Raw genomic sequence first — 26,268 nt, forward strand, 5'->3', positions numbered from 1 at the left:
ATTTCCCCAGAAGTGAATGAAATTCACTACACAGGGAATAAACCGAGCTCTAAGTTTAATATTACTTGCTCTCCTTTTTATTCCAGTCCTCTTCGGGATCAATACCATTTAGCCTTTCGAATCACTTCTATACCCAACCACTAGTATTTAATGATTTTAGCACATGGATCCTCCACTCTCTCTATACACATGTGCAGTTGCTAACATTTCTCATGCTCAGTGTGGACAACCTCACACTGAAATCTATTACAAATTTTGCTAATTCATTTAATCCTTAATTGCACTTGAGAAGGTGGTGGTGAGCCATTGAACTGTTGCAGGCCTTGCAATTAAAGTGACACCCCACCCACAGTATTGCTGAGGGGAGGTATTCTGAGATTTAGGCCCAGCAATGACAAAGGGCAACAAGTGACTTTTAATAGGAACCTGCAGGTGGCTCTGTTTCCTTGCAACTGTTGCCTTTGCCCTCATATGTAGTTGAGGTCCCTGATATGGGAGCTGCTATCAAAGAGGTCTTAACAAGTTGCTGCAGTGTAGTTTGAAGATGGTACACACATCTGGCAATCTGCGATGGGGGAATAAATACACAGGGCGGTGGACGGAGTACTATTGATTCGTGGTGACCATTGAGATGACAGTTAGAGCTGCACTCATATAGCGGGTAAAGACTATCCAATCACACTCCTACATGATTCAGAGATGGTGGAAAAGGTTTCGGTGTTCAGAATTACTCACTGCAGAATGCTCAACCTTTAATCTGCTCTTGTAGCCATTGCACATAATTTACCTCATCATCCAATTTATTGCCATCAGCAAATTAAGAAATGCTCTCCACTCCTTCACCCTCATCATTTACAAATACAGTTGGTCACAGTCTTCATACAGATCTGTCACGTCCCATCCAATTTGAGTACATAGCCATTAACCCTCCTGTCGCTCAGCTCCTAATCAATTCCCTACCAAAGCCAACAGATAGTCTCCAAGCCCATGAACTCTGATTTTTGCTGGTTAGACATCTGTATATTTTTATTATTTCAGATGTAATCTGTCGCAACTTTGCTGATTATCCAGACAAAGAGTACTGTACTGCTCTGGTATGGCAACTTCCCTACCCAGGGCTGCAAGAAACTGCAGAGTTGTGGACACAGCCCAGTGCATCACGGACACCAGCCTCCCCTCCATGGACTCTGTCTTTACCTCTCACTGTCTTGGTGAAGCAACCAGCATAATCAAAAACCCCATCCACCCGGGTCATTCCCTCTTCTCTCCTCTTCCATCAGGTAGAAGATATAGGAGCCTGAGAGCACGTACCACCACACTTAAGGACAGCTTCTACCCCACTGTGATAAGACTATTGAACGGTTCCCTTACACAATGAGATGGACTGTGACCTCACGATCTACTTTGTTGTGACCGTGCACCTTATTGCACTGCACTTTCTCTGTAGCTGTGACACTTTACTCTGTACTGTTATTGTTTTTACCTGTACTACATCAATGCACTCTGTACTAACCCAATGTAACTGCACTGTGTAATGAATTGACCTGTACGATCAGTATGCGAGACAAGTTTTTCACTGCACGAGACAAGTTTTTCACTGTACCTCGGTACAAGTGACAATAATAAACCAGTACCAATAGGGAAGAAAGTCAATAATTGTGTAGCTTACATTTTCCCCCACCTCAGAACTGACAGGTTGACTAGATACTTTTGACTTGCATCAATTACATCAATTTCTGGAATGGCACACACCACTCCTTCAATAGTGTTTAGAAACCCCTTCTTCAACCATTTACTCACATCAAGATAAATTCGTGCCAAATTAAAAACTAAGCATGGGAGTGGGCAAGTAATGAGTAACATCTAGAGCAAGGAAAATACTCTTTTTACCTGAGCACCTAGTTTGAGTGATGAATTACCAACCCATTTCAAGAGTCTTAATAGAGAGCCTCAATTTAATTCTCAGTGGGTATAGGTATACAATGCAAATTTGGCACAGTTTGGCAATCATACATAAAATTTTCTGGGATATGGTGTTCATTCTTATGGTTAACTATTTAGGAGGGGTCTGAAAAACAGGGTATGTGAAGGATTTATCAAAATGGAGTACAGATTCAGAATACAGGAATTGATTTATGAGCAAAGACAGTAATAAATAGTTCCTTTGGATAGAGAATAAGAGATTTGGTGGTGTTCAAAGTCAATGTTTTGTTGGAATATAGACAAATTGCTGACTTTTCTGGCACATGTTAAAGATGACTCTCATTGCCTGAAAGGGTGCTGGAAATAGGTTTACCAATAATGTTCAAAAGACTTGGACGAGAGAAAAGATACAATGCTATAGGAGAAGAGGAGACCTGGGATTAACTTAATAGATCTTTCAGAGAACAGGCATAAATATGCACGGCTCTTTGGTCTTCTTCTGTCCAATCTGTAGTTCTCAATAAACCTTCATTTCTCTCAGAATGCCCCAAAGTGCTCTACATTTAAAACCCAGTCACATTCATACAGGTAAACATGCAGCCACAAAGTGCAAAACAAGATCCCTCAAATAGCAAAGTGTGACAAATTAACCTGTCACTGTTTATGCTGCTTTGAACTATAAAAAAAATTACCAGTATAGTGAACTTCCTGTCTTTCTTAATACAATCCTCAATAATCACCCGCATTTTCAAAACAGAGCCTTTATTTAACATCTCAGTCAAACAATGCTGCCTCAAAAAAAATGTAACGCTCATTCAGAACTGAAGATTTAGACTAAATTAGGTGTTGAAATTCTTTACTAGGGTTTGAACCTATAACGAGATCAATAAATAGATAAGCTACATTGACAACGCAACACAATTTCTCTACTATCAAGCAGACACCAAATTTGCAAATGCTAATATTGACTGCTTTAGATCCAAAAGGTTCCTGGAGGTATGTTTTATAAAATCAGTGTATATTTTCAATAAATAGTCACCAGGAGAGAACTATTTAATGTAAACATGAAGTCTGCTTGCAGAAAGAAAAAACACAACAATGAACAACTGTAGTCTACAACAGAATGAGTTTTCAATATTATCTGATGCAGATAGCAAGTGGAGAATAGAAAAGATGGAAGGCAGATTGTACCACTCAAATTAGACAAGATATCTTTTAGTCACATGTACATCGAAACACACAGTGAGATGCATCTTTTGCATAGTGTTCTGGGGGAAGCCTGCAAGTGTCGCCACATTTCCGGCGTCAACATAGCATGCCCACAGCTCCTAACCCATACGTCTTTAGAATGTGGAAGGAAACTGGAGCACCCTGAGGAAACCCACGCAGACAGGGGCAGAACGTACAAACTTCTTACAGACAGCGGCTGGAATTGAACCCGGGTCACTGGTGCTGTAATAGTGTTACGCTAACCACTTCAGTCCCACATTTCCCTCTCACTAAAAGCTGCTCTGTTTGTTCCATCATCAGATCAGAGATTTGGAGAGGGCATAAAAATAGAAACCAACTCAGAAATCAACACATTTTACACCAAATCATCCTCCCTTTATACATCACCCCACCCAATACCCCCTATCCTCCACATATTGAAGAAAAAATAGCTACAATGCAATAGGCAAATTGCAGCTACCGGCACCTATAACATGGCTCTGGCTCAATGGAACAACAAATTCAGCTCTATTACCGAAAGGTCATCCGCTTGAGGGCAACATCCCAATAAGCTAAAGTGTTAACTTGTGTGTGATAAAATATATGCATCTTGTGAAATAGCAAGTGTTACTTTAAAACCAATGCTCAGGAAATTAGTGACTTTTGTACCCATGTTCATTTCAATTCTGGTTTTATTGTATTGTAACAAAGCAAAATCAAGCAAAAGTACTTCAAACCTGTAATAAACCCTAAACTATGACTTATTGACATCAGTTAAACCAGAACATTAAAAGGCATTTATGAAGTGCATTGCTGGGTTTGTTATTATGCATAACTCCTTACAGATTAGCGAGGGTGATTAGGACACAGTGGAGAGTTCACCCTCAGCAATGTCTGAAATCAGTATCAGTTTTCACGTGTCGATTATACCCAGCTTTCTCCCATCATCACTCGTCTAAACTGCTAGCATGTCATCCAGTACTGCAAAGGCAGAAATTTCTACTAAATAAATATTGGGAAAATGAAGTGAATTCCATGAGTTTTACAACTGCATCAATAGCAAAATAGCAAGTGTTTGCCACTATTTCGTCATGATGATTCCTTGCTCCTGCAAACTGTGCTCTGTTGTGCAAACTTCTCCAGCGTAATTGAATGGCTGACAGTTTAGGTATTTACAATCAAGTCTTACTGTGTGTAAAAAGAAAGTGCACTTTGTAACACAAGGCGAGTGAAATTTTCAATTTCAACCTCCTATTTGGCCCTTAAAAAAATTTTAATTTCCTCCTACAAGTGTTTCTAAAAGCTCTGCTACTTCAAATTCTACATTATGCTACAATCTTTACTTTGCAAACAAATAATAAAAATTATGCCCTCTGTGATTTGCTCTCTGAGAATTCTTCAATGTGTTTGGTTGCTCAGCCTGCTTCATAATATTGCCATCATAAACAATCAATAATATACCAAATCTGACACCTGACATGGAAACCCTTACCACAGGCACTGCCAAATCTTTGTTAGCAGCTTTCAAGGTCAGCAACAAGAACCACCGCTTTACAACTGGCCAAAAAAAAAATCAAGGCCACTGTCTACAGACCCAGTCTCATTGCCTCCAGTCCTCTACTGCCAAAACTCCCACCCACATCTCTAGGCATGACAATTCCAACACACACCTAGATGGCCTCAATTGTTCTATCCTTTTCAGTTGAGGTAATCTAAAAGCTTCCCATGCTACAGGTCAATGAGTCTTGTGTCAACAGTAGGGAACTTATTGGAGAAAATCCTAAGGGACAGGACTTAAGTACATTTGGAAAAGCAGGAGTTGACCATCAATAGACAGCATGGCTTTATGCTGGGGAAATTCTGCCTCGCCAATATGATTAATTTTTCTGGAGAAGGCAACTAAAAAGAATGATGAAAGCAAGGCATTAGGTGCTGTATATATGGACTTTAGCCTGGCATTTGACAAGGCCCCACATGGTAGGCTGGTCCAGAAGGGCAAGGCACACAGGATCAAGACAATTTAGCTAATTGGATCCATAACTGGCTTGGTAATAGGAGACAAAGGATAGTGGTAGAAGGATACTTTTCTGACTGAAAGTCCACTGCAGGGATTTGTGCTGGGATCCCTGTTATGTATATTAATGACTTGGGCGTAAATGTACGAGGTATGCTTAGTGAATTTGTCCAAGGCTACCGCAGGATACAGATCAGATGGAAAATTGGGCAGAGCATTGATAAATTGACTTTAATCCCATCAAGTGTGAGGTGATGCAATTTGGGAAGCCAAATAGGGGTAAGATGTATATAGTAAATGGCAGGGCACTAAAGAATATTAATGAACAGAGGGACCTTGGGGCTCAAGTCCATAGTTCCCTGAAAGGGGAAGCACAGGTAGATAGTGGGGGGTGAAGGCATATGGCATGCTTGCCTTCATAGGTTGGAATGTTATGTTGCAACTTTACAAAATACTGGTTAGGTCATACTTGGAGTATTGTGTGCACTTCTGGTTGCCATTATTATAGGAGTCAAAGTCAAGTTTATTGTCATATGCACATGTAAGTACAAGGGCAATGAAAAACTTACTTGCAGCAGGATCACAGGCACATAACATCATTTACAATAACAAATTAATTCACAAGAACAAATTATACACAATTTTTTTTACAAGAAAGAACACAATTAGAACAAAAAAAAACTAAGTTCATTTTAGTGCAAAGTGGACATACTGTTGCTAAACTGTAGTGATTAGGGTTTTGCCAGTTGGTTCAAGAACCGAATGGTTGAAGGGAAGTAGCTGTTCTTAAACCTGGTGGTGTGGGACTTCAGGTTCTTACCTCCTGCCCAATGGTAGCTGCGAAAAGATGGCTTGGCCTAGATGGTGGAGATCTTGGATGATGGATGTTGCCTTCTTGAGGCAGCGCCTCCTGTTGATACTACCGATGGTGGAGAGGGATGTGATTGGAAGGAAGGATGTGGTTGTGCTGGAGAAAATACAGAAAAAGTTCACCAGGATGTTGCCTGGATTGGAGGACCTTAGTTATGGGGAAGGACCGAGTAGGCTGTGCTCATTTTCCCTGGAGCAAAGGAGGCTGAGGAGTGACCTGATGGAGGTATACAAATTAAAAGGCAGACTAGGCAAATAGGCAGAATCATTTTCCCCATGGTAGGGATATCAAAAATAAGAGGACATATGTTTAAAAAGTGAGAGTTTTAAAGGGGACGAGGAGAATCTTGTTTTATTATCATTATTTGCAGCAAGTGGTTGATATCTAGAGGGGTGATGGAGTAGGATACAAATCACCACATTGAAGAGACATTGAGACAGACACTTGAATAGGTAAGACATAGAAGGATACAGACCCAATGCAGGCAAATGGGATTAGTATAGGAAGAGGATCAACGTGGACGTGGTGGGTCAAAGCACCTGTTTCTGTGCTGTCTAACTTCATGACTCTCTGCCCCTGCATTAAGTCCTGTTCACCCATCATACCTATGCTCACAAGGTAATATTTTTTCCCCAGTAAATAAGATGGTTTCAATATTCTCATCTTTAAAAGTTAAGTACAACCATTGCTTCAACCCTTCATCTCTCTAGTTTCCTGCAGACTATAACTTTAAGATATCTGTGCAGCTCCATCCTCACCTTTTGAGCATTGATTACTCCTGTATTGGCAAACATGCTGTCAACAGTTAAAGCTACTACCTCTCAGGCTCTATACTGTCCTCCTTTTTTTAAAAAAGGTAAATTATTACATTTTCCAGAAGCACAACACTGTAGATGCTGGAAACAAAATAAAAATGGAAAATGTTAGAGAAACTCAGCATACTCAACTGAATTCTGGAAGAAAGGTCAATAATCTGAAACATCAACTCTGTATCCCTCCAGAGATGCTGTGTGACCAGTGAGTATTTGAGCATTTGCTGTTTTTGTATTCAGTTTTCCAAAACAATTGAAATAAAATCAAGACCCAAGTTTCGTGAAAAACAAACTGCCACAGACTAGAGGAAGCTTACATGTGCAAGTGAGAACTTGAAGAATTTGAAATATTTGCCCTGCTTTGTCCACATGTATAAACCACACAAACTTCCAGATAGGTTTCATTAATTTTTTTTCTCCGGATGACATGTAATACAAGCAAAGTCAGTGCTGTATAGGTGTAGGAACTGCTGTAGTGCAAGGACATTAAGGAAAAAGTTATCTTGACAGTTGTTAATATGTTTATGACTTTATGCAGAAGATTTCAACAACCAAAAAAATACAGGGATTACATCTCTAACCTGAATAAAGACAGTGAAGAATATAACCACAATAGTTGCTGTGATGAATAAATTCTTCCGAGGAAAGACATGTGATGGGAGTAGAAATACGAGCGAAAAGCAAATTGCCCCACGCAGCCCTCCATAGGCGATGATAAATTGATCCTTGCGGGTGACCAATAGTTTACGGAATCTGTTAATAATCCAAGTCAGTACAATAACACCTGAGAGAGAGACAAATTTGAGTTAAAAACTAGGTGCAATATATGTACAAGAGATCACATCAACTATTATAGTAGTACTTTACTACTTTGAGGATGGACACATTAAATTACTGGCAGATTAGTGCATCAGACTGATATTGGGATATACCTGCTTTCCAAAGGTTTGCTCATCCTTGCACGACAAATGCAAGTGGCAGATATATTACTAACCAAAGAGAGATGATATTGAACAGATTGTCACAGGTTCAGAGTCTCAGTTTAGATATTCTCTGGGATAAAGTACCAGCAACTTCTCAAATACAGACTTACACTCAGAGACATGCTCACAATGCCCAGCATCCAACTATATGATAATGCAAGCTGGGAAAGGAAAATGTGTAATGGTAGCATCCAAATGTGGCCTGAAGTGGACATTCTTGGCCTTCTTCAGTCTCTTTGAAGGCACATTGTAGGTCTGCCCAGATAAGAATAGTAAGCTACTTTGTTTCAAAGAGTTGCTGTTTAGATTCGAATGCGAATCTGATTCTACTGTTAGATCCATCAAACTGGACACCCTCTAATAAAAACAATGAGCCCATTTCACATTTCCATATCAATGGATGGTTTTACATCATTTTTAAATAACTCTGAACTCTGCTCTTATATTCCACATTTTAGAATTCTGTCAGACCTTGCCCCAAAGCACTTCAATGAAAGTTTGGTGGATTTAGAAGAATTGGTTGGGCCTAATTGATTACCAATATCTCCAGTTCACTTATTTGGAACAGATAGATAACTGTCATAGTAGAGAGAGGAATGTATGTTGGAAAGGAAACATTTGCAAATATAATTTGAACATTCATTTATGGAAAAATAGCCAAAACATCCTGAAGCACCAAGCAATTGTTGCCTCATTTGTTCCTTCAACTGAACAGCCAAGGAAGTCTCATCTCCATAAACTTCTTGGGACAACTTCTGATCATTTAGAAGCAATTAGATTTTAACTGAGATTTGAAGAGAACGATGCAAACAACAGTGAAAATGAATTTACATTTTTTCCTTTACACGTTTATGGATTGATGGGGAGGTTTTTCTGGGTCTGCACCCAAATGCAATAGGTTTCATGGGGGCAATGCCAACAACTTTTGGAAAACAGGACACGTTAGAGTGCACATCTATCTATATTATATGCACACACACATATATATCCCTTTTATAGATTTGGTGAAAAAAAAGGGATTGGATCAAAAAAAAAGAATCTTTAGTGTGCATGCAGAGCCAGAGAAACAGCTTTATGTAGTTAAAACCGATAGTATTAAACAAATGTTTACCTAGCGCACGCCAAACCAAACAGAACAATAAAGTGAAGCAAACAAATGCCCAGTTCCATTCATGCTTTTCTGTGATTGTTGATACACCAAGAAAAATGAAAATGAGAGTCTCACTGACGCTGCTCCACATCTTCAGAAAATACTTAATAGTGGTGCTGGATTTCATCGAAATGTTTTCTTCCACATAGCGCTTCATGCTCATTGAACAGGCTATCAATCTGAAGGGAAAAATATTGGTTCTGTTTGAAAGTGAGTGATATACAAACATTATAAAAGAAACAAAGGATGCAACTTTCCCCTCCCATTTGAAATATTATTTCAGGCCCAGTAACCGAATAGTTAAAAAGCACCATTTGACATTGTACCAATCTATTGAATAATATTGCCATTTAGCAACAGTGAAAACGTGAATGATTAAATGTCAGATGTCAAGTAAAACCCCGGAGTAATGCAGGAGGGTGCCTAACACAACTTCATTCCATCAGCTGGGTTTTCCCTCCTGCATGCCTTCATTTTCTCACCCACCAAATTCCCCATTTTCTGCGCATTCCTCAAGTTGGCAGCAGGTTTGATTAATTCAGCACAGTCTGGATCTACAATGTGGAAGTTGCCCATGGGTCCCAGGAACCTGGCAATGCAGTCCCTACTGGAGGCAGAGGGCCATGCAGCTGCCCCCAACACTTCCAGATGGTCAGCTGAAGTTCCCAGGTTACTGATACAGCAGGAGTGAGGGCAATTATGCAGATGGGGAGAGGAGTTGCTGATGGAGATACAGCTCTATTAGCTCTTGTTGCATCTTCTAATCCAGCGTCAGAATGCTGTTGATGAGCCTGTCACCCATGGTTATCTGACAATCTAGGGAAGTGGGCTAGAGGATAGAGCAAATAATCATGATGAATACCACCCAAGAGAGGAAAATCTCATACCCTCATCACCTCTTCACCAACTAGCAGATGTTCACACGAACTCTGGAAAGATGTGTAACTAGACACAAGTGGAATTTTCTCTTGAAAGAAAGATGAAGCATTGACTTTGTTTATTTAGTTTAGTGTCAATTTCCTTGGGGGTGGAGGAGGAAATAGAGCAAAACTGAGAGTGAGAGACAGAGTGAGAGTGAAACAATGTGTGGTCAGACAAAAAGGGGGGGTTTGCTTAATAGCTGAGTGAAGCAAATCTCCCCAAGTCTTTTAATGATGAGCAAATATTTCCGTAATTCTGACCACCTAGTGCAGTTCACGGAAACAGTTCCCTTTCTCAACAGTCTATTGGGAAAGGAAGGGAGTTCTCCCTTTTAAAATTATCTCTTTTGCTGGATTAAGCATAGTCAATTTATTTTAAGGCATCCCAGACTAGGGGATATTTGAGGTTAAAGGCCCAGGATTAACTGGTAAAAAGGAAGTCTCTTTGTAGAGAGGGCCATGAGTAATCTCTATTAGTCTACAGTCATAGCATTAGCATTACCCAACTTCATGACCTGAAAGACACACAACCCTGTCATTAACTACAACCTTTCAATGTACAGAGACTTGAGGTAATACATTCCCGCTTCTGTCAAGGGCTTGATCTTTCATCACTTAAGTGGAAATATAACCAATTGGTCATTGTGGTGGCGAGTACAAGATGCTACCAAAAAGATGACATGATTTTCTATGGTTGGAGCAACTTGTCAGTCACAAAGATAGATTTCCTCAGTAGCTAACAGACTATGCTGCATAGACCAGTGTAAAGTTGTTTATTGGTTTATGCATATTGGTCAACTAAAGTTATCATGCATAGTTACACCCAATGTTTTAATCTAGTTACATTTCAAAAAATATATACATACACTCTCAGACATTTTGAGGTTTATTACCCAGAAACCTGCCATCCCTCTGCCTTGCAACCCCACTCCATTAGATTTTGTACCAGAGCATTTGTGACTCATCTCTGGGGTAGTCTGTCTCTTGAGAAAGTGGCACAACTATTTCAGTCATTAGACTCTTCCCAACTCCTGCACCTCATTTCTATATTCTCAGTATTCCAATGTATACTTGTATTGATGTTCTTAATCCCTTATTCTTGTGCTGCTCTTCTCCATTGCTTCCTCTTTTAAAGCCTTAACTTTCAGACACCTCTGCTTCCCTTTCCTTTGGCCTCCTCTGGCTTTGCCAAAACACCTCAAAGCTGTTTCTGCTGTGTTTGGGCAATGGCACATTGAACAGATATCATCAGCCTCCATCATGTTGAAGTGATTTATTGCTTGATGTATCCCAATGTTGTTGCTGCAACACTCTTCTCTCACTTTATCCAGATTCATCTGGAGATGGTCAATCCCTCGGTAGGAACTTCATGATTTGCAACAACTGCATCAAGAGCAGACATTTCAAAAGGGACTCCATAAACTTTGATATTTAAAATCAGGCTCCGATTATTCAAGAAGGCAGACCTGCTGTTGATCTTGCTTTCCATACTGATACCAAGCCTTGACCGCATTTGTTTTGGCCTGATATGGACTGCCACCTTTGATCCCATCTCTCCCAACTCAATGGATTCTAAGATGCCCTTTCAGAGAAGTACTGTTCTGACATTGAAGATGATGTTATTTTTTCCCTTTACTATTCTTAAGGATAGGCATGGTAGTGTAGCGGTTAGCGTAACACTATTACTGTGCCAGAGACCCATCTGTAAGGAATTTGTGCGTTCTCCCCATGACTGCATGGGTTTCCTCCGGGTGCTCCGGTTTCCTCCCACATTCCAAAGACATACGGGTTAAGAAGTTGTAGGCATGCTATGTTGGTGCCAGAAGAGTGGCAACACTTGTGGGCTGCCCCCAGAACACTCTACGCAAAAGATGCCGTGTGTTTCGGTGTACGTGTGACTAATAAAGATATCTTGTCTTGTTTTGTCTTCTATTTGTCCAATTATAGCCATATCACTGCCAACTTCACATTTCCAAACACCAATTCCTCTCCTGTTTCTGACCACGACAGTGTGCGAAGACAGTCATCGAGAATGTACAAACTCCATACAGACAGCACCCTAGGTCAGGTTTGAACCTGGGTCTCCAGGACTGTGAGGCAGCAGCTCCACTAGCTACGCCACTGTCTCATTCCCTGGTCTCTGGTTACCTTAATGATGCTGTCTCTCCATCCCACCGTTTCATTCTCATTAAACTGGTGTTCTCTTTCAACTATCATTTAGTCATCTTTCGATCACTGACTTTCAATCAAACTCAACCCAGAACTAACAGTCCTTTGTCCCCTGGTCCCGATTCTTCATAAGTGCTAGAAAATTTCAGCCATCCATTTCCAATTTCTTTTGGGACTACATCACTAACTGGTAAACACCATTCTCAAATGGCTTTGCACAGCTTTTGCAGTTGACTGTTCTAAACATCCAAGCCATTTCTCTTGTAAATTTTGCAGCAGCTTGCCCAATGCTTGCTCTGTATCTGACTGCCTCTGGGGCACTTCCCACAGTATGTGTGCTGCTGCCCACCTATCCTATGACCACAGCCTTTTCTGGTGCTGACTGGGCAGGCATGGTAGTGTAGCGGTTAGCATAACACTTTACAGCGCCAGCCACCTGGGTTCAATTCCGGCCACTGTCTGTAAGGAGTTTGTATGTTCTCCCCATGTCTGCATGGGTTTCCTCCGGGTGCTCCGGTTTCCTCCCACATTCCAAAGACCTACAGGTTAGGAAGTTGTGGGCATACTATGTTGGCACTGGAAGCATGGCGACACTTGCAGGCTGCCCCCAGAACACTCTACACAAAAAGATGCATCTCACTGCGTGCTTCAATGTACATGTGACCAAAAGATATCTTATTATATCATAGAACAGAGCAATACAGTAAGGCACAGTATGGGCCCTTCAGCACATAATGTTGTGCAGAATTATATGAACACCTCCTCCATGATCAATCTAATCCTTCCCTCCTGCACAGCCCATATCCCTCCATTTTTCTTACTTCCATGTGCCTATCTAAGAGCCTTCTAAAGGTCCCCATTGTATCAGCCTCTACAACCACCCCTGGCAGTGCGTTTCAGGCACCCACTACTCTCTGTGTAAAGAACCACCTCTGACATCTCCCCTGAACATTCTTCCTCTCACCTTAAACTGATGTCCTCTGGTATTGGCCATTGCCGCCCTGGGGAAAAAGGTCCACTCTATCTATGCCCCTTAATCTTATACGCCTCTATCAAGTCACCTCTCATCCTTCATCACTCCAAAGAGAAAAGCCCTGGTTCACTCAACCTTTCCTCATAAGACATGTTCTCAGCATCCTGGTAAATCTCCTCTGCACCCTCCCTAAAGCTTCCATCCTTCCTATAATGACATGACCAGAACGGAACACAATACTCCAAGTGTGGTCTAACCAGAGTTTTATAGAGCTGCAACATTACCTCATGGCTCTTGAACTCAATCCCCTGACTAATGAAGGCCAGGACACTTTACGCCTTTTTAAACACCATATAACTTGCGCAGCAACTTTAAGGGATCTGTGGACTTGGACCCCAAGATTCCTCTGTTCCTCCACACTAAGAATCCTGCTATTTACCTTGTACTCCACCTTCATGTTCATTCTTCCAAAGTGTATCACTTCACACTTTTCCGGGTTGAACTCCATCTGCCACTTCTCAGCTTTGCATCCTATCAATGTCCTGTTGTAACCCTCGACAACCTTCTACACTATCCACAACTCCTCCAACTTTTGTGTCATCCGCAAACTTACTAACCCATCCCTCCACTTCCTCGTCCAAGTCATTTATTAAAATCACAAAGAGCAGGGGTCCCAGAACAGATCCCTGCAGAACACCACTGGTCATCGACCTCCAGGCAGAATATTCTCCATCTACTACCACCCTCTGCCTTCTGTGGTCAAGCCAATTCTGAATCCACACAGCCAAGTCTCCATGGATCCCATGCCTCATGACTTTCTGGATGAGCCTACCATGGGGGAACCTTGTCAAACACTTTAGTAAAGTCCATATACACCACATCCACCGCTCTACCTTCAATTTGTTTTGTCACCTCCTCAGAAAACTCAATCAGGCTCATGAGGCATGACGTGCCCCTCAAAGCCATGCTGACTATCCCCAATAAGGCTATGTTTTTCCAAATGCTCGTGAATCCTCTCCAATAGCTTTCCCACCATTGACGCAAGACTCACTGGTCTATAATTCCCAGGAATATCCCTACTATCTTTCTTGAACAAGAGAACAACATTTGCTATTCTCCAATCCTCTGGTACCACTCTTGTGGCCAGGTTGAATGCAAGTATCATTGTCAATGCCCCAGCAATCTCTTCCCTCGCCTCCCGTAGTAACCTGGGGTACATCCTGTCCAGTCGCGGGGACTTGTTTTTCAGGAGCTCCAACACTACTGCTTTCTTAACCTCAACGTGCTCCAGCATGTTAGCCTGTTCTACACTGACCTCACATTCAAAGTCCCTCTCCCAAGTGAACACTGAAGCAAGGTATTCATCAAGGACTACTCCTACCTCCTCCACCTCCAGGCACATTTCTCTCTTCTTTCCAAGCAGTCCTACCCTCACCCTAGTCATCCTCCTATTCCTCATGTATGTGTAGATTATTTTCCTTAATTCTACTTGCCAAGGCCTTCTCATGTCCCCTTCTAGCTCTCCTAAGTCCCTTCTTAAGCTCCTTCTTGGCTGCCTTATAGTTCTCAAGAGCCCTGCCTAATTTTTGCTTCCTAAAGCTCAAATATGCTTCTTCCTTCCTTTTGACTAATGTTTCGCCTCTCTGTCAACCATTGTTCTTTCACCCTACCATCCTTTCCCTATCTCAGTGGGACAAAACTATCCAGAACCCCATGCAAATGCTCCCTAAACAGCCTCCATATTTCTTCTGTGCATTTCCCTGAGAACATCCGTTCCCAATTTACACTCTCAAGATCCTGCCTAATACCGTTGTAATTAGCCCTCCCCAATTAAAAATTAAAAACCCATATCGTCTGTTCCTATCCCTGTCCGTGGCTATGTGAAAGGTCAGGGAGCTGTGGTCACTCTCTCCGAAATGCTCGCCCACCAAGAGGTCTGTCACCTGACCAGGTTCATTGCCTAGTACTAGATCCAGTATGGCCTCTCCTCTTGTCAGCCTGTCCACATACTGTGTCAGGAATCCTTCCTGGACACACCCAACAAATTCTGCCCCATCTAAACCTTTTGCACTAAGGAGTTGCCAATCAATATTAGGGATGCTGAAGTCTCCTATGACAACAACCCCATTATTTTTGCACCTTTCCAAAATCTGCCTACTTATCTGCTCCTCAGTGTCCCAGTGGCTACTGGGGGGCCTATAGCATACTCCCAATAGAGTGATTGCTCCCTTCCTATTTCTGACTTCCACCCACACTGACACAGTAGACGATCCCTCCAGGATGTCCTCTCTTTCTGCAACTGTGACACTATCCCTGATTAGCAATACCACTCCCCCACGCCACTTTTACCTCCTTCCCTATCCCTTTTGAAACATCTAAACCCCAGAACATAAAGCAGCCAATCCTGCCCTTGTGACAGCCAAATCTCGGTAATGGCCACAACATCGTAATTCCATGGTTACCAGTCCATGCTCGGAGTTCATCACCCTTATTGTTAATACTTCTCGCATTAAAGTAAAGACAGGTCAACCCATCCAACTGACTGCGTTTATGACCTATCCATTGCCTATTCTTCCTCTCAGTCTCTCTGCACATTACATCTACGTTTACACCAACTGCTCCATTATCTGACCTAACACTCTGGCTCCCATCCCCCTGCCATCCTAGTTTAAACCCTCCCCAACAGCTCTCGCAAACCTGCTCACAAGGACATTGGGTCCCTCTCGAGTTCAGGTGCAACCCATCCCTTTTGTACAGGTTATACCTTCCCCAGAAGAGATCCCAGTGATCCACAAATCTGAAACCCCGTCCCTGCACCAACTCTTCAGCCACGCATTCGGCTCAGTGCTCCAAATTGTGCAATAAGAAGAAAAAAAAAGAGACCTTACCCAAGCTTCACCTTAGCCTTCGCTCACTTACTCTGCCTCTTCATGCCAAAGCCTCAAATCCCACTCTTACACGGAGCCACTCACACAATGGCTGCTCCACTTGAGCTAACCTTTTTTTTTAAATTGGCTGCTGCTGCCCAATTGGCTAAGCAACGAGACTTGCTCTCCAAACTACTCCCGCTCTCGCTCTTGTAAAATGGTTTGGCTTCTAACCCACCAAGGGACTATCTCCACTTACACCCTTGGTTCATCTAGGTGCCTGTGTCCTTCCTCCTTTTCAGTGCCAAAAATCAAAAACAGACAATTCTGGAGGGAAAGACTCTGTCTGTTCATTGCTTCTTTCCTGCTCCACTGAGCACTGAACTTGCACAAAATCTGTCATCCCCAGGTGCTCGAGTCCAACACCATCAGTTTCTGGGTGTAGAGCACCACAATCCTCAGTAGTTTACCTTCCCAATCGCTTTGGGCCCTTTGCATCTCATTTCTCCCAGTGTGTCAAGAAATCTCCAAAGTACACATTTAAAAGAGATTTTTCTTTAGTTATATTTGTTCAAAACTGTGCCTCTGGGTATCTCAGCTCCAAACTAAGCAGGCTGCTGTAGCATCCACACTCTCCTGCCTCACAATGTCCTGGCCATTTATTTTGATAGCAGCTGTGAAGTCACTATCAGCGTCACCCTTAGTGGGAGGATTCAGTCACACATTTCCCTGTCTCTGAACAAACTGTGGAATGCAATTCTGTATCAGACAAACTGTTTGCTTCTGCAAAAAAAGGGTGCCTGCTATTCGATTTTATTACAACCATCACAGCAGGCTGCTTTACACAGGCAGAAGGAAACTGCACAATTTCCTTGACTTCTGTAGGGGGGGGGGGCCTTCCATAATAATGTGACCTGTGGTCCACACCCTTCATGTCCCCTTGGTTAGCTGGGTTCCTGCCAAAGCTGACCTTGCCTCTCACATGGTTAGGTCCTGATGGAGAAGGAAGTTATTGCTAGCCCTGTGGCTTTGCCAATAAACTCACCTCTCCACCTGAAGCTGTATCTTAGCACCCATGCCATCAAAACCACAAGTCTCATGTCCTTCTCAAAAACAAGCACTTGTACCTTAAACAGTTTAGCCTGTACTCTTTTGTCATTTCACCCATAGATTAATCAATCCCTCAATACTCTGTCCAAGAACCACCTTGCCAAGTCCCTCAGACAATACAATTCCCCAACTGCCGCCTCTTCATTTGACCTGCTTGCCAAAATTCCCTCTCTGAAGTATTTCAGCTGGTGTGGATTGAAGTGCACTTTTTGCTTGGCAACAGTTTCATCAAATAGGACATCTATTGAACTGTGATTCCAACAAATTTGCTAGAGTTAAACAAATGTTGGATCTCTACTAATATTATGGCACCATATTTTATTCTTCACCATTTCTAATCTAGTGCTTAAACAATGTTATTAGCCTTGATGATTATGTCAAAACACTCCAGGTCAATACTAACAACGACTTGAGCTTTATTGCATTTCCTGAGCTTTCCAATTTATTCTTGGAAACCAAAATATGATGAGCACATGCAAATGAAGGTACCAAAATGAGAAGACTGAAATGACATATCTTCTATTCTGCCACATTTTTCCCCCAAACTCCTGACTTTTCACAGTCTAAGACTTGCACATATCTCATGCCTTCACTTTCATTTGTATTCTGGGTTCTTTCAAACCAGAGATGAATATTAACATCATAATTCCACATACTGATCCATGTTCTAAGTTCATCACCCTTTTTATTAATACTTCTCACATTAAACACATTTCAACCCATCCATATCACTGTACAAATTAATACCTTTGAAAAATATAGATACACATGTTCAACAGATTCACTAAAGGTCATCAGCCACACAAGCCAATACATCAAAATGGATTCTGCACTGCTGGCAAAGTGGGCATCATTGTGCAGCATCATGTTTAACAAGGTAAACTGATATTTTTTCCAATTTGACTTTGAAGGCACAATACAAATCCACTGGGATCTTGCAGGGCTTACAAATGGTTTATTAATTGCTCAGACTTTAAAAATCATGTTTAAAATTCACAAATCAGATAACTTTATACAACCTGTGCAATCAGCAGGTCAAACATGGTTCTACACCCTTAACTTTCTTATTATAAAGCTAAAGTACTGTGGAGAAACCAAGGTGTGACTTTGTAGTTTTTCTGCCACCAGGGGATCTCATTGCACCTTCGTCTTTCAAATGCATTTAAGAAAGAAAATATTATGAAAGAAAATTGTTATTTAGACTTGTGAAATGCTCATTTAAATGTCAAAACCATTAAAAAAAATTACAAATGACAAAAAATCTTGCAAAACATTAATTTCTTTTAATAAGCCATTCAAATTTCAAATGCAACTTTCAAGGAATTCTAGATTTCCAAAATTCTTTACACAGCCACAAGTGAACATTTTGCCACAAATCTACCTGGAATAAATTATAATTGTCACTTGTATGTAGGTGAGTGATAGAATCTGCAGGGAGTTGATGATGCGGGGAGAATTTTTTTTAAAAATGGGATTAATGTAGGATTAGTGTAAACGGGTGGTTGATTGTCAGTGCGGACTGGCCAAGCCAAAGGGCCCATTTCTGTGCTGTCTCTCTCTCTGATGTACACCAGGAAAGATCCCTCTCTCACTCTCAAGAGCATTCCTTGCCACTCAAGTTACATTTCTTAACCTACAGTTGAAATATATAACCCACATCTTGTATATTTTGCTGGTTACAGTTTCCTCTTTAACAAAAAAATAACAGGAATTCTCAACCAAATCCTAATCTTATATAGAGCAGTGAGATGTTCACATACTTTACCAGTGGACCTTTCTTTATTTTTAAGAAAAAAGTTATAACCACCAGAGGAACAAAGTGGTTGAGTATTGAACAAAAGAGGTGGAGTTTTGTGGTCTTACTTCAACGGAAACAAACACAATCTACCTTCTAAGCGAATTGAATTTCTGAGAAGTTAACAAAGCAGCTACAGGCAGACTCTCAGTTCCTCCACAAGACGTTTCTTTCACAAAGAAACCTTTGTTTTTAAACTACAACAGGCCAGTCAGTAACAAAGTGCCAAGCAATCAGATTTAAAATTCAAGTCACTGAACTGACATTGATAGTTTATATAGTAAGAATTTAAAAACTGAACATATGCAGGCAATTTAAAAGCAAGAGCACTAGCATTTACAGATTTCATTTTGTAGTACTTAGTCACAATTAATCCTTTCTTGATTTTTTTCTTTGTGGAAATAGGACTTAAAATGGCAATGATCCCTTGACAAGCATTTAATCTGAATACATGACTTTCTTCCCTTCCCTCCCAGCAACCCCCCAACCACACCCAATCAAATCTCAAGCAGATAAGACAAAAATGGGCAGATAATAAAGTAATGTTTGTAAATCATGATCCTTTCAACATGGAAAGTCCTAAAAGTGATTCACGGATGAACAAATATCCAAGACACTAAACTCCATCTTACTCAGGAATGTTTTTGAAAACATGTTAGATAAGGAAGCTGAGATGTGAGAGACCAAGACAAAAGCCCGGGCACCAATCACAAGGCAGGGAAAATACCAGGAGAAAGTACCTTATAGGGCAAAGTCTGAGGAACAGACAGTTCAGGGAGATACTGAGTTAGTCTGCAGAAGCTGCAGTGCCAGCACTGTGATACATGTTCAGCAGCAGAGGGACCAAAATAGACCAAGTATGAAGCACTGCAGGAATTAATTTGGAAGAGCAAACATGCACAGTGAACTAGATTCTATGGGAGGCAGGCCAAAAGGCAGAATGAATGAATGAAATAAATATTGGAATTTACACAAGCATTTCAGATGCAAATAGTAGTAGTGAAAGCAGTTTTGAAAATGGGAAAGGTTGGTACCAGTAATGGAGAGAACACAGGAATGAAAGTTCAGCTCAGTGCCCAGGACAGTGATGGAGAGGAAACAGAGTAGAGCTTTGGGAAGGGGGAGGAAAGTTTCTCAAAAAAAAAGACACAGGAAGCAGCTACAATTGACTTCTTCCATACTGCAAATCAATCTTGCAGTATGGAAGAAGGTGTTGAATGAGTTGCAGGGAAAGAAGGCTGAAGGAGCAGAAGCATGACATATCAGCAGTTAGCTGAGAAAACTGGGCTAACACTTCTTTGCTGAACGGCAGGCAAAGAAGGATGGATCCTTTGGCCAGAGGCTGGGTAAGGAACACCTGGTGAAAGAGAAGCCCTCGCTGGAAATGTACCAATTTAGCATGGAGAGGGAGGAATGTTGAACTGAAGTACAAGAGATTTAAAGCACCAATAAATAAAGAGGCAATGTCAGAGGTGGGGAAGTGGACAAGAAGCCTGTATGTTGCAGTGCTTGGGTTAACCATATAGAAAAAAATTGAAGGAAGGAAATAATAATAAAAAAAAATCACTGAATTCCAATTCAGTGCACGAGTGTTGATATCAGCCGTGATGAAGCAGGAATTTTTGCAAGAGTCAGCTGCCAAGGATCAACTCTGACAACCTGTGATTTTCAGGTTTGAGTAAATGGGAGCCCAAAGGGCAGGCAGTTAGTCAATAACATGAGGCAGCCGACCAGAGAAAAGGTTCTCAGTGCTGACCCGAGTCCTGCTCTGGAGGGACCCCTTTAAGACATGCAAAAGCAGGTCTCACGGACACATCAGGAGCTTGTGTCTTCAGGAGTGACCTGCAGGTATCATGGACCACCCCAAAGCAAATAGAAAAGCTGAAAGTGGCACCTGAATATATGTCATTGGATGTCACCGCACTTTATACATTATACCATACATATATGGAAGAACCCAGAAAGGAAACTGTCGGCTTTGCAAAGCATCCATTAAGTTCCCATATCCATCCATTTTATTTTTATAAAAATTGGATTATGTGACACAAAACAGGTAGTGCGATACAACTTCTGGCTAAACACATTTCACCTCAAGACTGCCCCGGCTGATCCCCTAAACCGCCTCCTTCGGGCTGTGGAGACTAATCATAGAACAGTACAGCACGGGAACAAGTCCTTTGGCCCACAGTGTTGTGCCAAAATCTTAGATCAAATGCTATCAGATTCAAAACACGGTTCCAATATTAAACACAAATGGAAATAAAGGACTGCATGGGATAAATTCCAGCAAGCATCAACTTTGCAAGCCCTCTGGTTGTTTTAATTGTGTGTTCCATACTCATTGCAGGATAGTTTGATGACACAAGGCAGCATTGTAGTGACTGATCAGACTGGGCATTTGGACCAAGATTAGATACACTCCCAGTTGCACTTCAAAAGTCAATTAAATGAGTATCAGAGAAAGTCATGCAAAATCCTAAAGTGGACATCAACCTCAAACAACTGAATTATAATGGGAACACAAGAACAGGAAATTAGAATTCAGAGCAGGGGAAGGTCACCCTTCAAGCCTGCTCTGTCTTCTGAAAAGAACACAGCTGATCTGATCTTGGCCTCAACTTCACATTCCTATTCCCCACAAAACCAAACAAGTATCCATTTCATCCTTGGAAAATATTTAATTATTCAGCTTCTGGACGAGAGATTCAGATTTATAAACATGATAATTTGAAATAAGTAATTTACAACGTCATTCCCCTTAAGTTATTAAGCATCTCATTCATGGCAAACTTTAAACCAATTGTTTCCTGCTCCAGTTTGTAAAAATAAACCGTCATTGTTAGAAGTTACAACCTCGGGCAAATTCAAGCTCCCTGGTTTATGGGCCATTAAATTTTCTGGAACACTTGATCACATTGGCCATGTGCTCAGCGTGCTTATTTTCTGGCTTGGTGTTGTTCCAGTCCATTGACGGCAGATGCAGAAGATATATCTAAAGAAGGTGCCTTGGCAAAGTAGGAAACCACAAGAGGTGCTCTGCATATTCAGTTGCACCAGAAAGGACAGATGTACTGGAAAACATTTTGCAATTCTCCAATCCTATCAAAGGTCCAGCTGTCATAGCAGGAAAAATTCTGATGAATCAGAAACTCAAATTAGTTCCCATTTGATATGGATCAATTTGCCTTCAGCCACTTTTTATAAAGGAAAACCAAACAACAAATGAGATAAGTGGAAAGATAACCCATTTTAATCACAACAGTTGGAGGGATATTGTCTCTCAGACTGAAACAAAACATGACAGAGACTCAAAACTGGAAATCCAATAATGTACATTGTCCATTCTACAAGTTGCTGTGTGGTACTGCATGCCGAAGCACTTAAATACAGAGGCTGCTAGACATTTATGGTCGTGTCAAACTAGCATACACAGGGCTATTGTGCAACTTTCTAATACTCATACACTGGCCTCAACTGCTGAAGCAGGTCTTAGCTTTTAGGTTAAGACCCACTCCTGCATTCATTATAGGTTCTGTCCCCATCAGTGCTACACCTTCCAGTGCCAGCCTGGACCCTGCTCAGGAAAGACCCTTTTAGGACATGCAGAAGGCAGCCTCACAGACATATCTGGAGGCCATCTCTGAAGGAGCGATCTGCAAGTGTTATGGGGCAGCTCAAAGCAAACAAAAATCCTAAAAGTGCCACCTGAATATGTTGCACATCATTGGATGTCACTGCACACTTCCAAGGCCCTTTGTGCATTACGCCACACAAAGTAAAATACCTTCCAGGATCAGTTGTACAACCTTAAAGTGGGGTCCCATTTTCTCTCAATGTCCTCTATAGCCACACTCCCAAGCCACCCTCCCCCATGACTGGATATGTATATATACACATACATATACACAAATTATATATATATATATATATAAAATTTGTATATATAAAAACACATCCTCCCTGTTCCCCCTCATCTCTTCAGCCTCTAACCTCCCAAGACCCCACTCTAGCTCACTCACCTTCCAAGCACCACTTTTCTCCCTTTCCAGTCACCTTTCTCCCAAATCATCTACTTACCTCTAATCTTCCCCTCCCTACAATCTTCTCCCCCCACCCCCCCCCCCCCCAAAACTGCTGGCAGGCCATTAATCTTGATCTCATCATCCTCTTCACCTGATCTACCCCCATCTCCACACTCACCATGCTGGGGCATCGCAGAGGCAAAGGCCTACTCTGCAGTTTGTGTGAGTGAAAGGCTTGGAATTGCTGGGTTTAATGCATACAACTCTGAGCATAGCGTGCATTAATGTTGTCCCTCACAATGCAGCGTCACTTCAGCACACAAATACCCTCAAGCTTCACTGAGTGAGAAGTCATGTCAAGTAAGATTCAACCAATGTTTATTCTGATGCTTTTGAAATTATAACAAGTTACAGAGTTACACCGCAGGGAAACAGGCCCTTCAGCCTACCGAGCTGACCATCAACCACCCAGCTAGGTAGCACTTTCAGGATTTCTGTTCGCTTTGAGCTGCCCCTTAACATTCGCAGATCGCTCCTGCCGACATGGGTTCCCAATATGTCCTACATAATTCCCATTTTTTTTTATTCTCCCCACATTCTCATCCTTCCAGTTTCCACCACTCACCCACACACCAGGGGCAATATACAGTGGCTAATTAACCTACCAACCCACACGTCTTTAGGGTGTGAGAGGAAGCCAGTGCACCCAGAAGAAACCCACATGGTCACAAAGAGAATATGTCAACTCCCCACAGACAAGGACCAGAGGTCAGGCTTGATCCCAGGTGTCTGTTGCTGTGAGGCATCAGCTCAACTATGCAATTATGTTTTAGATAAGAATGTGAAAATGTCATTGGATTATAAACATTGAGTATAGGTGTCAAGATGGGCAGTTGTTGATTCAGTATGCAGAATAAGAATATATGAAGAATGAAAGAAGACTTTAACTGCGTTATGAGAATACAGAGATTAATCAAGTGAGGTAACTCAGGTGTTCTATTGGAGCATTGTGGATTTGAGACTCCCAAGGCCCATAAAAGTTGATCACCAAGGTTAGATCACAGTGAATGGGGTGGCAATACAATGACATGGAGTAAGAATTGGTTAAATTAGATAGAAAGTCGAGAGTGGGAATAAACAGATATTTTTCCAGATTGGCAGGCTGTAACCTTGTTTTCCTTCTTTCTCAGTGAAGGGAAACATCAACTTTTCTCTTTTCACAGATGATGCCTGATCTGCAGAGTTTTTCCAGCATTTTCTGTTATTATTTCAGATTTCTAGCAACTGCAGTTATTTTTTTCCCCAATTTTCATTTACTATATCTTCTAGCATTTCAAAAATGAAAGGGAGGATGAGGAGATCACATTGAAACTTACAAATTCTTACAGATACATTGGATGCAGGGTGAATGTTTCCCCCAGCTGAGGAGTCTAGGGTCAGTGATGACAGTCTCAGAATAAGGAATAAACCATTTAGGACAGGAGAGAAAAGAAAAAAAGTATCGTAGAGGAATTCTCTACTCCAGAGGGCTATGAAAGTTCAGGTGTAGAGTTACTTGAAAACCAATCAATGGATTTCTGGATATTAAGGGAATCAAGAGATACAGGGATAGTGCAGGCACTGAGGCAGAAGATCAGCTACAATGAATGATAGGACAGGCTTGAAGGGCCAAATGGCCCACTCCTGCACCTGTGTGTTTCCATCTCAAGTTTTTATGATGAGCAAGGGGGAACTCATAAGCCAAAGAATTTATAGAGTGAATTTTGAGTGAAGTAATGGATAGAATCCTGTTCCAACTACATCTCCTGGAATAAAGGATTTCCCCATCTATTACAGCAACATATTATGCCCCAATTAGCCACCATTGCAATGCAACCCATGAAAATGAGAATCATATGCCTGTGCAATTAAAATTCAAAGTAACCAATAAAACTTGGAGACTGCAGTGTCACTGCCTTATCCAAAATAATCATTTTGCCAGATTACTACAACTAGACACACTGTATGCAAACTGTTCTTAAAAGTTCAGACTTCAAATATTGTAAATTCTTGCAACTGCAGCCCATTTCCCTTTTCAAAAAAAACTGCATCTTTATCAGACTCCCCTCTCCTACTTGTTTGATCCCATGCTGCCCAAAACACCCCAAAAAAAAACTCTTAATGCAACTGTCTTAATGCTGACCAAAATGTCCATCTACACTAATCCCATTTGCTTCCATTTGGTCCATATCCCTCTAAACCTTTCCTGTTCATGTACCTGTCCAAATGTCTTTCAAATGTTGTAATTGTACCTTCCTCCACCAGCTCATTCCATATACCCACCACCCTCTGTATGGAAAAACTTGCCTTCAGATCCCTTTTAAATCTTTCTCCCTTCACCTTGAACCTATGCTCTCTAGCTTTACACTCCCCCTACCCTGGAAAAAAAACAACTATCTATCCCATCCACACCGCTCAATTTTATAAATCTCTAAAGGTCACCCCTCAGTCTCCTTTCATTCTAGGGAAAACAGTCCTAGCCCATCCAACCCCTCCTTGTAACTCAAGCCCTCCAGTCCAGGCAACATTGCTGTGAATCTTTTCCGCACCCTCTCTAGCTTAATCGCATCTTTCCTATAGCATGGCAACAAGAACCGTGCACCATCCTCCAAGTGCAGTCTCACCAACAATTTGTACAACTGTAATGACACCACGACTCCTATCTCAATGCCTTGGCCAATGAAGGTAAGCATACTGTATGCCTTCTTCACCATTCTATTTACCTGTGTCACCACTTTCAGGGAACTATGTACTTGTACCCCAAGGTCTCACTGTTCAATAACATTTCCTAGAGCCTGCCATTCACTGTGCATGTCCTGGCCTAGTTCGACTTCCCAAATGCATCACTTTGCACTTGTCCAAGTTTCCATCAGCCATTCCCTTGCCCACTTTCCCAGTTCATCTGGATCCTGGGTTAGGGAATTCTGGCACATTACCTGTCACCTCACCTAAAACCAACATTCACAATCAGATGACATGCAAGCAGTGCCTTTAATAAAATAATCATTCAGGAGGTGAAACTAATAAATACAGGTCAGTCTTGCTAAAGTATATTATTGTACTTTTCATCTGCAAGTCACTCACTGCATGCAAAATAGGCACTGCACAGCAAAGGTGCATAGCTCAGTCTCACACAGAGTGCGAGCACCTCAGGGCATAGCTACAAACCTGATAACAGAATTATGCTGCTGGGTCCTTTTTGCTGCTTTTGGGAACCAGATATTCCTTGTACAAAAGGAGGAAAATCTGCCTTCATTTCTCCAGGAGCAAAAAAAAAATCACCAGCCTTTAAAATTCCAAAATCTGAAGGTATCAGAAGATCAATGTTTTGCAATACTACTTAATTTATTTTCTCAAATTGAGCTGCATAATGCATGTAAAAATGTAGCAAACTACCATTGTTTAGTACAT

General features: G+C 41.5%; 1 protein-coding gene across 2 annotated transcripts in view; it reads right to left on the reverse strand.

The window, feature by feature from the left end:
- Window positions 1-26,268, reverse strand: part of LOC127575784 (sodium/hydrogen exchanger 2-like) — a 68,753-nt gene that overhangs the window by 23,311 nt on the left and 19,174 nt on the right. For both annotated transcript variants that reach the window (XM_052025876.1, XM_052025874.1), the window contains exons 4-5: window positions 8,924-9,141; window positions 7,411-7,613 (exon numbers count right to left, since the gene is read on the reverse strand). In XM_052025876.1, coding sequence (XP_051881836.1) covers window positions 7,411-7,613; window positions 8,924-9,141 — 421 coding nt within the window. The remainder of the gene's footprint in view (window positions 1-7,410; window positions 7,614-8,923; window positions 9,142-26,268) is intronic.

This window comes from Pristis pectinata, chromosome 11, assembly GCF_009764475.1.
Source record: "Pristis pectinata isolate sPriPec2 chromosome 11, sPriPec2.1.pri, whole genome shotgun sequence".
Taxonomy (NCBI): Eukaryota; Metazoa; Chordata; class Chondrichthyes; order Rhinopristiformes; family Pristidae; genus Pristis; species Pristis pectinata.